At 30.4% G+C, this 14,253-nt stretch overlaps 1 protein-coding gene across 1 annotated transcript in view; it reads left to right on the forward strand.

The window, feature by feature from the left end:
• Hph (HIF prolyl hydroxylase) overlaps positions 1-9,839 on the forward strand; it is a 57,858-nt gene extending 48,019 nt beyond the window's left edge. The window contains exons 3-5 of the mRNA XM_072529741.1: positions 1,092-1,262; positions 7,487-7,649; positions 8,544-9,839. Of these exons, the coding sequence (XP_072385842.1) occupies positions 1,092-1,262; positions 7,487-7,649; positions 8,544-8,569 (360 nt within the window). The 3' untranslated portion in view covers positions 8,570-9,839. The remainder of the gene's footprint in view (positions 1-1,091; positions 1,263-7,486; positions 7,650-8,543) is intronic.
• Positions 9,840-14,253: the final 4,414 nt, after the last annotated feature.

Genomic DNA, 14,253 nt, shown 5'->3' on the forward strand with positions numbered 1-14,253 from the left:
TACTTACTTCCATTCAATATTCTGCTTATTTTACCCGAAGATATTGATTTGGTATACTAAAAATAAAAATAATCTAAAAACACCGTTTTTTCACCTTAAGAAGTGCCATAAAAAATTATAACCAACAGTTTGGAGTTGCAAACGCTTGGAGGTTACTCCAGGCTGTTTTCAAAAATTCACCAGTTATTGTTGCACTTTTTTTTCTTGCAGCTTGGACAAAAAGGAAAATCCGATTTTTAGAAAAACGAACCTGGTTCATCTAAATTTTCTTTTCTTTTTGCTTATCTCATATAACATTTTTATTACACCAAAATTCATAAGGGATAAAATCGTGGTTGAACTTCTTATTGAAATCTCACGACCTATAATCCAAATATTCATGCATGGTGGATATACATAAATATAACTATATAATATGTAGTATGTTTATTTATATCTTATATAATTATACATTAAGTTATATTGTTTGTTCATTACTGCATTAAATATTTTTCCAGGTACACGTTAAATTATTTGTGATAAATTACAAGGTAACATTTATTAAGACATTACTAATCATATTTGCATTCCATATTAGAGACATGCTAAATTGGGAAAACCGATATTGTTTCATCTTTCGTTTGTGCAACGCGGGAAATTTTAAAATGGAGCTATTTTTATCATAATAACTAAACATTATTTTTTACTTTCATTTAATTTCTGTTTGTTATTCGTATAGTAAGAATAACAGTCCTATCGGTTAATCTTAAAATGTGTATCACTGAATCAAAACTAAACACTGAAATAATATTCAACAGTGACATTAGCGATATACTCACAATTACAAAATTATAATTTTATATGAAAATGAAATTCGAATGAAGAGATTCAATCGTGAAATTCATGAAATTTATAAAAAAATGTACTTTTTAGAAGACAAAATAATACTTTTTATAATATTAATAAAATTTCTGACTAAATTACACATTCTGCCTTCTTTTAATTTTATATACTCGTAGACATTTTTGAAAAATAAAAAGACGATATTTTATTATGTTTCTTTTTTTAATTAGTACTTGTTTCCGTAAAGTTGAAATATTTTTTTATTTCAGGCAATGGTTGCATGTTACCCAGGTTTCGGATCTCATTATGTAAAACATGTAGATAATCCCAACAGGGATGGTAGATGCATAACAGCTATATATTACCTTAACCTTAACTGGGACGTACAAAGAAACGGAGGACTACTAAGGATATTCCCCGAAGGATGGAGAGAAGATAAGGTAACTAACATAGCTAATTGATGTTAAACTGAAAATACTGATGCAGCATTAGTTGTTGAATTCATTATCATCATCAGTGGTACTACAGTCTAGTTGAACCTCGGCCTTTTCTAGTATGTTTCGCTGGTCGTTCCTCTCCGTTGCTAACGGTTGCATATTTGCCGTTCCAATCTTCCTCGCGTTCTTGTCTACATAATCTTCCCACCTCAGTTTTGGTCTGCCCCTGTTATATTTCACATAGGCATTTTTATGAAGGATATTATATCCCTGAAATCTGCTATTTTTTTATGTATCTTATAGAGCTCAAAGTTATACGCCTTCTCCAGATCCATCTTCCCACCTCAGTTTTGGTCTGCCCCTGTTATATTTCACATAGGCATTTTTATGAAGGATATTATATCCCTGAAATCTGCTATTTTTTTATGTATCTTATAGAGCTCAAAGTTATACGCCTTCTCCAGATGTAATTTTTGCAGATTGCACCAAAAAGATTTTTCGTTCACAGATAAGTAGATTATTTGCATCTATTTTAGAAATAATCCGTTTTTCCGACCCATATGCCAGCGCTGTAGAGTGAGTTTATACATATATTGTTAGCTTGTTTGTATGGCTTAAGTTTCTGTTCTGTATGTGTTTGCTTAATCCAAAGTAACACCTGTTCGCTAGTTGTAATCATTATTTTGATTTCCTCCGTTGTTAAGTTATCACTGGTCCTAAGGTAGCCTAGATATATGAATTTTGTTTACTGCTGTAATTCCCCACGTCAAAGTTTTGGCCAGCGTTTGAATCATTACTTTAGTTTTCCCTTCTTAATTTTGAGTCATAATTTCTGCGTTGGTTAAAAAAAGATATACTTAAGAGCTTCCTTAAGGTTTCTGTCGGTGCGAGCCATCATGTCCAGGTCATCAGCGTATACCATAACTTATCGTGGATGTTAAGTTCTTTTAAGGTTTCATCTAATTTAACGCCCTTATGCTGATTTAAAATCTACCAAGAGGTTGAAAATATCAATTTTGATTTTTTAAATATTTGACGTAACACGAAGATCTGTGAGTTCTTTAGTGTATTCGCTTAAACGACTGTATAATATGTTACATAAGCTCTTGTAAATGTTGTTCAAAAGTAATTTTTACGCTCCAGTAGATCACTTTTTTATATAGTGAACAGATAATTCCGATACACCATTCTTCTGACATTGCTAATGAAATGTTGTTCTTGAGACGTTTAATTGTGTCTCTTATTTTCATCACTGAAGGAGGTTCTATAAGGGTGTTATTCTACAAAGAGAAACCATATAAATCGTATTCCACTTCGGTGCAGAGTAATTCGAGTAAATCGTCGGCATAACGAGTTATTAATGGGTATGCCGTTGTCTTTAACGCCTCTGGTTTCGTTTTCAAGTGCTATTTCAAAGATTTTCTCAACGTATATATTTTGGACAAGAAGTGGTGTAATAGATATAAAAAATTGTTCATAATAGGAGTTTCCTTACTTAATACCACCTGTGACTAGAACACTAATGAGGAGGTAAATTTGGAACTCACTATTTCTACAAGATAGGCGTATTACAAACACAAATCTTGCCCCTGGTGCAAATTAAATAGCGTGCAAAAAGGGTGGTTTAAAAATTTTTTCAGTTATGTATAAATATACCAAAATATTATTATCGAGATTTCAATTTTTTAATAGCGATAACTTTAAAAATTCTGATTACTTGTAAATTTGGCTAGAAATCTGCCAAAGACTTATTGACACGTTTTTTTTGCAGTTAATTTTTTCTAATTGTAAGAACCACTGCGGTCCGATTTTTCTTCCTCGAGGAAATTCATTCAATCAATTTGCAAAATTGTTAAGCGTTCATATCTTTTTTTTTTGCACAGGTTACATCTTTGAAAATTCGTCTATTGACTTTATAAGACCCATTTTCCATGTCTATATGAAAATATAGTTTTAAATTTGTATAGAGTAAGAGAAGAAATGTCTTTAAAAATTAATTTCTCCACTGCTATTGAATGTAAAAGTTGATATTTTAACATACTGTCGTTAAAGTTTATCTGCTTGAATAGAAAAATTTAACTCAGCGCGATCAAACGTTAAGATTCGTCACACCATATGTCTTAAATAGAGTTGGTACACATCCTAATAAAAGTTTTAGAATACTTTTTCTAAACAATATAATCCAAAGTATAACTTTTTTAAATCAATAAATTGCCGAGTAGATAGTCTTTTTCTATTTGCTTTCGCAGAAATGAGAGAAAGGGAGAATTTCTTTTAGATCTACAAAACAACTGTAAGTAAATATTAGTTTACCCCCATATCATCACAAAAACCGGAGAGTTTACTAAAGGTTGTGGCATATTATCGTGCACGATGCGTTTCCAGCACATAGCGTTTAGTTTCCGAAAAATATAATTTAAATGGTTTTAAATATGAACAACGCACACTGTCCGGAACATAGCGTTTCAGACACTTAACGTTTCCGTTCAGTATATTTGAAAACAATATTTTACTGATGCCGACGGCTACGTAACGAGTCCGTCATTTCCCCCCCGTTGTTTATTTAAGTATTTGTTTGATTTTGATACAGAGTATTTAAAAAATACTCTGTATTTTAACTCTTCTTTTTAAAAATACTTTTTGGTTTGATATGTATGGCTTCGTTAAATGTAGTATTTTGTTTTTTAACTGAAGGTGAAATTAAATTTAAAACATATTTAAACTGAATCCTATTCATTCTAAAATATCCATAATATTTTTCATCGTCATCAATTAATTCTCTGTATAAACTCCAGTATTCACATTCCTTCTTCCTTTCTCTTAGCATTGGATGTACTTCAAACCTTCTTTTTAACACAGTTTTTCATTCTTCATCGTTAAGTAGAAGAGCAATTGCACATAATTTTTGTCGAGAAAAGCGAGATCATATCTTCACCGAACCAAACTGAAACGTTCTATATATGAAAATGTGAACGCGCAGCCCAATTGCTGGAGTGGAAACGCTACGTGCCGGAAACTGTACGTGCACGATAATATGCCGCGACCTTAAATCTTTGGCTGATTTACTTGCTATCTTTTTCACCTGCTGAACTTAATTTTAAAAACAAAGTTCGGCTTGTTTGTTTGCGCAACAAATATTTTGGTTTTTTTTTGTAATCCTTTAAATTTTCAAGAGTATTTCATTTGCATTATTAAATTTAGAGTTTCCTTTATCTCGAGATAAGCTCAGGCACTAAACATTGTAAATTTTTATCACCTTTATTAAATTTTTTATTTATAATTACGGATCGATTTACTTTTGCATGTATTTTCCATATATTGTGTATGTTGAAGGTATTTTTCTATCGATTTATTGTTTATTGTTATATGTACCGAACGATGTGTTAATTGTTGGTATATTTTTTCTATTTTTCGATGCGTTAAACCCTATATATTGAAGCTAAAAGTTTGCATTTGTTTATACAGTATGTTGGCAACGTTTAACCAATAATTAAACTTCCATATCTTTTACATATTTGGTTTTGAGAACATAGTTTGTTGTTTCTTATATTTCTTCGATACCTACGGTTTCCTAGCTTTCCCCTTTTATTTACAAAAAGTGAAGTGGCACTCTTTTTCTATCTTTATCTACTTTTCGATGGTAACTTTCCATACATATCTCTATCTATTTATCTATCCTATATTATCTTATCTTTGATCATTTGTTCTGTACAATGCGAGTGCCCGACACACGCTATGCTTGTATAGCTTGCGGGTGTTTATTGGAAGCGAATCATTTTTAACAACATTTTTTCTATATTATTGTTACAGTTGTATCAATTATAATTAGATTTAAGTAGAAGATACCAAGTACATCTAGTACCAAAAAGATTTCAATATTTTGTGTAATAATTAAAAGTCAAAATAAATATTTTAATATTATTAAAACGATCGTTTTTTAAGTCAATATTTATTAAAAATATATAAATCATAATAGTATTGAAGAGCGATATGAATAATATTAATAACATTAATTAATATAATATACTTTAATAGTAGAAAATTACGATAACTTACAATAATTCACGTATTTGCAATATTATATCGTTGATATTTATCAAATCATAAATTGATTTAATTCGTATATAATTTTTTTTTCATAAGTAATCGTGTGCTGAAGCCGTAATGTTTATTTCATTACATTTTTTTTTTATTTGGAATACCAAATTGATATAAACGCAAAGAACATTTCATGTGTTTACGACATATTTTAGAAGAGAAAATAATGTTCAAAAATCATAATTTACAAATAGCAATGAATATTTATTTATATATATATATATATATATATATGTGTGTGTGTGTGTATACAGGGTGTTCCAAGATGTTTTTAACAACCTATAATTCAAGAAGTAATGAATATTTTTATTTGAAAATGGGAAAATGTCAATTGGACCTACATTACTATCAACTGATGTCTACATCTCTGATGTCATCACAAGCACTGTGACGTCATTACAATGGAAAAAATTAAATAGATCAATGGAGGTGAAGGTTAGGTCAAACGAATGGCTTTTTTACCTCAGATTCAACAGTGTATCACAATGAGGGTATTAATGTTAATAAATACCCTAAATTTTTAATTTATTGGCGCATTTATCATCTACAGATTAACCTGATACTAGCATATTTTTATAGTTTCTACAAATTCACAAGAAAGGCAAGCGGTCCTTGAGATTTTATTTAAATCGTTTTTTGACAACTACAAATGTCATTTCTTGTGTTCACTCACTATTACTTTCACTTTAGTTTTAAAACAGAATTTTAAAATCGCGTGAGTTTATACAGTATAGAAATGCCTTTCCTATTCACACCTAATGAATACGTAGATATGTTTTTGATTTATGGTGAATGTAGGAAATTCTCCAAATGCTCAAGCCTTATACACGGAACACTTTCCCGAAAGAACACCGTCTTATGTAACTTTTGCAATGGTTGAGGAGAAGAAGCAGCCAGGATCATTTCTGAACGATAAACATAGAGATTATGTCAAAACAATACACACCGAATAAAACGTGGTGAATGTTTTAGCATAATATGTAACGATTAATCCACATGTGTCCATAAGGCCATTGCTACAGAAATTTGAGGGTCTTCAAGTACAGTTCAAAGTATTTTAAAAAATCACCATGGTATGGTAACAAGATGGAGCACCCCCAGATAACAACGGTATTGTAATGCCACATTTCCAAATTGATAGATTGGAACTAATGGACCCGTCCGATGGCTTCCAATATCGCCAGTGCTATCACTCTGAGTTTTTTGTATAGGGCTATTTAAAAGGAATCGTTTCTAACGAAGAACCTATAGATGTAAACGATTTAAAAACTAAAATTAGACAAGCGCGTACCCTGATTACGCCAGAGATGATACTAATGGGAATAAATAAGGACTAAGCACCGAGCCCTGTAGTACCTTCACATATTTACCGGGAACTTCTTTCTTATTGAGCGCTCACCACAGAACCTCCCGAGGAATACTATCATGTGCCTTCTCAAGATCAATGAATGTCACATGCGCGTGTGTTTATATGCTTATAGTGAGCGTCTGCCATATAATGAAAACTGCATCTGTTGTTGATCTGCCTTGCACAAAACCAAACTGATTATCGGATATTTCGGTTTCTTCATACATATCCGTTGATCAATTACCCTCTCCTATATTTCATGGTGTGACTGATTAGTTTTATGGCCTTGTAGTTTGTGCACTGTAGTTTGTATATCTCCAATGTTTTAGACCTTCGTATTTCAATATTATATTTTGATACAGTCTCTTTGTAATTCTCCAATTGCTCGAATGTTTGGCTCTGTTGAAAACTCTCCATACACTAGCCTTTAATTTTTCGAAACCCTTGTTCCACCAAGGCTCAGCTCTATTGACGGTTTTATAGTTGGATGGAAAATCTTCCTCATGACAATTTATTATCGTATGATTCAAATAATGTGAAGTAGTTTCGAATTCTTGTGTGCATGTAAATAATATTTTCCATCCTACTACTTTCCATACTAATAAATAATTCTATTTTCATGAAGCAAACATTAATTTCTTTCCAAGATACTAAATGTTAAACAGTAATATAATGAACTAAATATTATAATAATCAACTATCTATGAAAATTTTACTTGACATGTGGTATCAATAGATAATTTTATTCCCAAGAAACTGTTACAATATTGGTATTTTTTAGGTTGCCGATATCGAACCTCAATTTGATAGACTGTTAGTGTTTTGGTCAGATAGAAGGAATCCGCATGAAGTTCAACCCGCTTATAATACACGCTATGCTATTACGTTATGGTATTTTGATGCAGAAGAAAGAGAAGAAGCGCTTAGGAGATACGAAAGGGAACGTAAGTTACAGGGGCATTAAAATAACTATTAAATTATTAACTTCCCCGAATCCAGAGATTGCCTTCCCCGAATCCAGAGATTGCCTTATTCGCCCTTTCTAGAGATAAATTATTAGTTTAAAGATTTTTGTAAGTGATAGATTTAACCGTTACTTGATAAAAGTTCATTTTAACTAAGAATAAAACACTGAAAACGTTTGTTTTCAACACTTCCACAAAATGTATTATAATTTATTACCACTACAGCTGTTTCGCTGGATTCCTCTTGCCTCAATACTTGTTTTGTCATAGTATACCCACCTCCCACCTCATATCACTAAGCATTTCACATTCACATGGAGCATGTATGGCGGTTTCTGACGCCACTTCGCATTTCCTGCTCAACTCTACCTATGTTGTAAATGTGTATTCTCAGTTGAAAGTATTCAGTCACAATAAATGCGACCGTCTTCAGGTCGTGTTTGTCGAAATTCATTAATCGTGATGCCACTGAATGGTTCTGGGCCTTCAAAGAGTATTACCCCTGGTTTAACCCAAGGGTACTCTTTTTATTCCGGCTCAGTCGACCTTTAAGTATTTTAAAAATATCTCGATGTTTTCCGGGGGTTATGTGTTAAACCAGGACCTTCCGCGCGTTAGTCAAATACTCTACCGTTTGAGCTATTTAAGTAATCCTACGTTTATCTGAGGATAATTGTTTTATGGTAACTTGAGATATTAGAAATATTCGAAATTCCACAAATTTTTTACGCTAGTTTTTTTCTACCGACGTGAGTAAATTTCATGCCAGCAATGCGGTTATCTAACCAGTCTTTGGTTAGAAATAAATCATTAAATTTCACTCTAATTCTTAATCAACTTAACTACTTATTACAATTTATTTATTTATTTTAGGAAAAGCCTTGAGTCTGCCCAAATGACTAGTTACCTGTTGTTACATAAAAAAGAGAAGATACATTTATACATATAGAAAATAGTTTGCTATTACGTCCCTTTGTACATATTGTGAATTTTATATGAATATTATTACTTTGTAAGATGAAAGTGTGATATTTAAAATAATTGAAATCTCTTAGCCATTGCAACTTTCTAAACGATTATATACAAACTATCGTATTATGATTCTATGTTTTTAATTGTACAATGTCATGCTATGTAATAGTTATAAAAACATCAGAATTTCATAAAAATAATAATAGGATATGGGACAAGAAATTGTTGATTTTATTCAATGAATTTTAGAAGTTGAAATAATGACTAAAGCAAAACTTTGTAATAGCTTTCAACAACTTTCTCAACTTTACGACAATACAAATTTGTGATTAGCATTAATTATGTAAATTAAATTTCTGCATACCAAAATCTAGATATTCTACAAATTGTGGAAAATTGCAATTCATTTATTATCAACTTACTGCTAAAATCATTATATAATGTATTTTAGTTCTAAGCCGTTTTTAATTTAGTTTTGCAGTTTCTAAATGTGATAAATTGTGCAATTAAAGCTTAAAGATAAAATTAAAGCTTATTTTTGTTTTTATTTCCTGTCTGCACCACTACTTTCAATAAGTTTCAGCAAGAATTGTTTAAATATATTTATTTAGCATACCCTTTAATAAATACATGTTATAATCTTTTAAATGTGTATTATAGCCCAAATGTTAGTAAACGAATTCTTGTTGTAAAAACTGAATAATTGATTTTACAATAATTGATAATAATTGATTTAATGTCAGATATCAAATTTACTACTATATTTCCAAGTCTACTATATTTTTTATTTGGTTTTTTTTCTAGGGTCATTATTTATCTTTCTGTTACTCTAATCTATCATCAATTAAAGAAGTAATTGTTTCAGCTATTATCATATATATATATATATATATATATATATATATATATATATATATATATATATATATATAATATATTGTTTATTTTATTTTCTTGAACCTTAACTTTATATTTTTTGAGAAAACTTTCTTGGGAATAGGTTCATTTAAAATTAATTATTTATTAAAAGTTATTTATTTTAGTTGACCTCTCAGCAGTTATTCTTTGTCTTTATCAAAAATATATCATAAAACGTAAATTAGTTAATATTAATAACAATAATGATTGTCAAATTTATTGTCTACTTGAAATTCTGCCAACATAAATTTCAAGAATAACTGTTAAAACGTCAATTAATTTTAACTGAACCTATTCCCAAGAAAGTTTTCTCACAATATATAATTCGGGTTCTACGACTAGAAAATATATAATAATAATTAAATATATATATATATATATATATATATATATATATATATATTTAATATATTTTTAGAATATTTTAATACATTCTTGACTTAAGTACATTTGTACCTTCAACATTTTTTTAAATACTAGGAGATTTCCTTGTAAATATTAGTAATAATAATCCAATCATCTGGTAAGCTATCTAGTTTAGACTTATATTGAACATTGCTATAACTTCCAGATTGATATTCTTTATCACATCTTTTTTACCTTGCTCTGCTGTCAATGATAATACGAATATCTTGAGGTGTATAAACATATTCGATATGTTACAAAAATTTAAATTAATTCGAACAAAAATCAATTGAATTATTGTTGTTCTCTTAAATATAGAATAAATAATAAATGGTATATTAGTTATTAGCAACACATTTGACTCATAAGCTTTAGCCAAGTAATTTTTTGATCCCATATCCGCAATATAAAACCAAAAATTACCCGAACATTGTATCTATTTTTAATAGTGATAAATGTATGTCTTTAAAGTTAATGGGCGTTTATTTTTCATATTGTTTAACGGTAACGATTAAGAAATTCGCAATATTTGGTGGGAATAAAGATATTGGCAGTGAAGTTGAAAACAGCTTATATTATTTGTAAGCCATATTTTTATTTCAAAATGCGTAACATTTAAGTCACATTGTTTCACAACCCATTTTCTTTCATTATACAGAAATCTGTCGAATATCCATCCGTCTTACAATTCAACATCTAAATCATTTAAAGCACGTGGTGTTCGTGTGTATTAAGGTATAAAAAAATTGCTTATTACAAGCTTAAATTTTTATTTTAAGAAGATCTTTTCGGAATAAAATCATTCCATCATCAGTTAACTAAAAGAGAGAGTAAAAATACCAATATTAAAAAACACAAGTTAAAATTTAAATATATAGAAATAACACGTTGGTTTTTTACTACTTACATAAAAATTTGTTAAAAAACATTGTATGGCCACTTAAAAAAACTTTCAAAGGACATCCGTATTAAAATATAATCCTCATGGTTTTATATTGGATATTTCCACTTCATGGTTTGTTCCAGTTTCACTTTTAATTTTAAATCATTTAAGTATTGAATCGACGCTGGTGTCACCTAGGTAAAGTCCAGTAGGTCTCCATCATATTTTCTCGAAGGGTATTCGGCAATCAAATGTTGGGTGGTCTGAGTCACAATCGCAGAGATTCTCATCTTCCATTTGTGAAGGGTGTCAAAAACCAGGTGGAGTTTCTGTAATGCATGATATATTTCTCATTATTCGGTTCGCCTTGTGGCTCTGCATGTTCTTCCACTGGAGGATAATTTGGATATTGTTGGAAGACAAGTTTATTGTATATCAACTTAGCGGTTTTATGGAGCGCAAGCGATGTGAATTGGCGTCAGCGATATCTTCGTGTATTGGTAATTGCGGATTGTTAAGTATTTTATGGAACTCTCTGAGCAAAGCTTGTTTGCGACGGAGATCGATAGGAGCTATTGGTGTAGACTTGATCTTTACAGATATTAGACGCATTTTGATATTAAGCTGGCTATCTATAATTTTTATGAGCGCTATGTAGCCATATAGCAGAACAGTATCCGGCCGTGGAGTGCATAAGTCCAAGAACTGGGCACCGAAGTGTACCTGCTGATGATCCCCTTATTGTCCTGCAGAGCTTCTGTATAATATTGTTGCCTGATCTTAGCTTTGCTGTGTGTCTTTTCAGGTGTTTCTTAAACGAGATTGTTCTACGCAGAGTAAAGTCCAGGTATTTGTGGTTATAATTGTGCGTGAACAGTTGGTTGTTAATGTCCACCTTAAGTTGTGTGTGAGTCATTTTGTTGTTTAAGTGAGAACAGCTAGCCTGGGTTTTATTAGGATTAGGTTGAAGTCTCCATTGTTTAAAGTACTTAACCAGCCTTTTAAGATCATCCGTTATGATCTTTCAATATAGTTTGAGTTTATTTAGAGCTAGTATGGACATACATTTGTTTAACTATTACATTCTTGATATATCAATGTCGTGAATATTTTTCATTTGTGTTAATAATATAATATAGTATTAAATAATATTTCCTAACGGCATGTAAAATTTTACTAAGAACAAGAGATTATTTTGATTACCTTTTATGTATGTAGAAGAATAAATAGATATACTGAACTATTACAATTTGTTAATCATGAATTAAATTATTAAACAGATTTTTTTTAAATTTGTGTTTAAGACTAAAACCAACGAAATATAAATTAATTACAATCGTTATTTTTAGTGTTTTCCCTATTTTAAAATAATCGATACACCAAATTCCTATATCCTCATTTTTTTAACAGCAAAAGAAAAAAGAAGTTATAATATTTGTGTAGTACATGCCTCTGGTGCACGTGATTGTTTTAAAGTTAGTGCTGTAATGGAATAATAATCAATATAATCATCATTTGGTTCATCCCTACTGACTTCGGCGAACGTCATGTGTTTTATTGAGCAATAAAAGATGTTATTCTATTATTAGAGGGGTATAAACGTTAATAAACTACTTATGTACTAAATTAAAAGATGACAAGCAATAGCCAAGCTCTTCTGAACATCCCGAACAAGATTGTTATGCTATTTTAGATAATAAAAGGTTCATTTTACCTGTCTCATGCATAATGATAATTCATATATACATTTTAAAGTAGAGGACTTTTAACAGTCATAATTTGAGCGGCACAACTTTTAGGCTTAAATAACTTTGTCCTTGATGAAGATGCTTTAAGATTCAATTATTATTCTTATGCTTTAGTTTTATTTATACTTCTGCAGCATTTTAGTCGTTTATTACTGTTATTTTTTTCAAAAATAGTAGACACCGGTCTTATCTGACCTTGTCCAATGTCAAAGCTACACCGGTGTCTGCTCTAAACCAGAGATAGCTCTACACGACCAAAACCGTGTCTAATCAATTAACATTTCTTAAAAAATGTCTAGTTATAATACTTTACGTCGTTCCATCCGATGGTACAAAAAAAATGATACAGAAAGAGACCATTTCTATAACTGATTTTCAATTGGGGTTATTGAAAATTTCTTAAAATTCGTGCACGTGTAATTAATCGCCGTTTTGAGTACAAATCGCAAATATGGGGCTGCTATCGTAAAAAGCAGAATGGTTTACTTATTGGGTTTTATAATACTAACAAGGGCAGAAAAGTAAACGAGGTGTGGGCAAAAATACAATGTATCTTAAAAAAGCTGCAAACGAAAGTATATGAGTTGGGAAAATTAACCACAACAAAAATATCAAAGCCATGTAATGATGGGAAGACCTGGTTCGTTTCGGTGACCATTCATTAAAATGGTCCGTTCATATGAACGATTAATTAAATTTGTTGTGTAAAGGTCAAGTGTGTAGAGTTTAATAATATTGATATGTTTATGAATCTTTCTGAGAATATATGAATTAATGATAATGCAGGACCTGTTCATAGAGATTCGTTCATTAGAACGACGTTAATTATATTGTTGTTTACGTGTAGAATTCGATATTGTTACTATAAATTTAATAATGAAATATAGTTTAAGGCTGACATTTAGATTTGTATTTCTCAAATCATCTTCAGAAATCCTTAAAATATAAAAAAAATACTTGAAAAAGTAAGTAAAATTACAAATTCTATATTGTTATGTTCATGAATGAAGGATAATGCAACAATTAAAATGGATTTTATTTCTTACAAATTTATAAACAGAACAGACTACGGGACTATTGACTCGACAATTCGAATCTATATAATTTTACAGTTTTGCAGCGTAAGGGTTTAGCCATTCTGGTAAACTGAAATCAGCGTTTGAACGATCCTTTGCGGTTCGCGGTTCATGCATTAATTTGACCGAGCAACGTGTCGCGATCACACAGTTCGTTTCGTAAACACTAGACAGCGTCATTCATAGGGTCATTCGAACGATAGGGTCACAGAATGTGATTGTATCAATCACGGGTCTTCGAAAAGATCAGATCTTTGTGAACGGATCGTTCGTGACTTTCTCATTACTAATTAACCATGATCAACATTAATTCTAAGAGGAACATTATTATATGAAGAGGAAACAAAATCTAAAATAAGAAGCATATTTTAAAATAATGTTCTGAAGCTATTTTCTTGTCTCATATTAAAGTAATTACTATTTTAATGGGAATAAGCCACAATGTAAGTTTAAAATAAGTTTATTGACGTTTCAATTTCCACTTCGAAAATCGATATCAAAATACAAACATTAATAAATTAAATATTTTTTTTTTTTGTTACTTGATGAAAAATTCTTCTAATAATTTAATTTTATCTGAC

The sequence above is a fragment of the Diabrotica undecimpunctata genome, chromosome 4 (assembly GCF_040954645.1).
Source record: "Diabrotica undecimpunctata isolate CICGRU chromosome 4, icDiaUnde3, whole genome shotgun sequence".
NCBI classification, from domain to species: domain Eukaryota; kingdom Metazoa; phylum Arthropoda; class Insecta; order Coleoptera; family Chrysomelidae; genus Diabrotica; species Diabrotica undecimpunctata.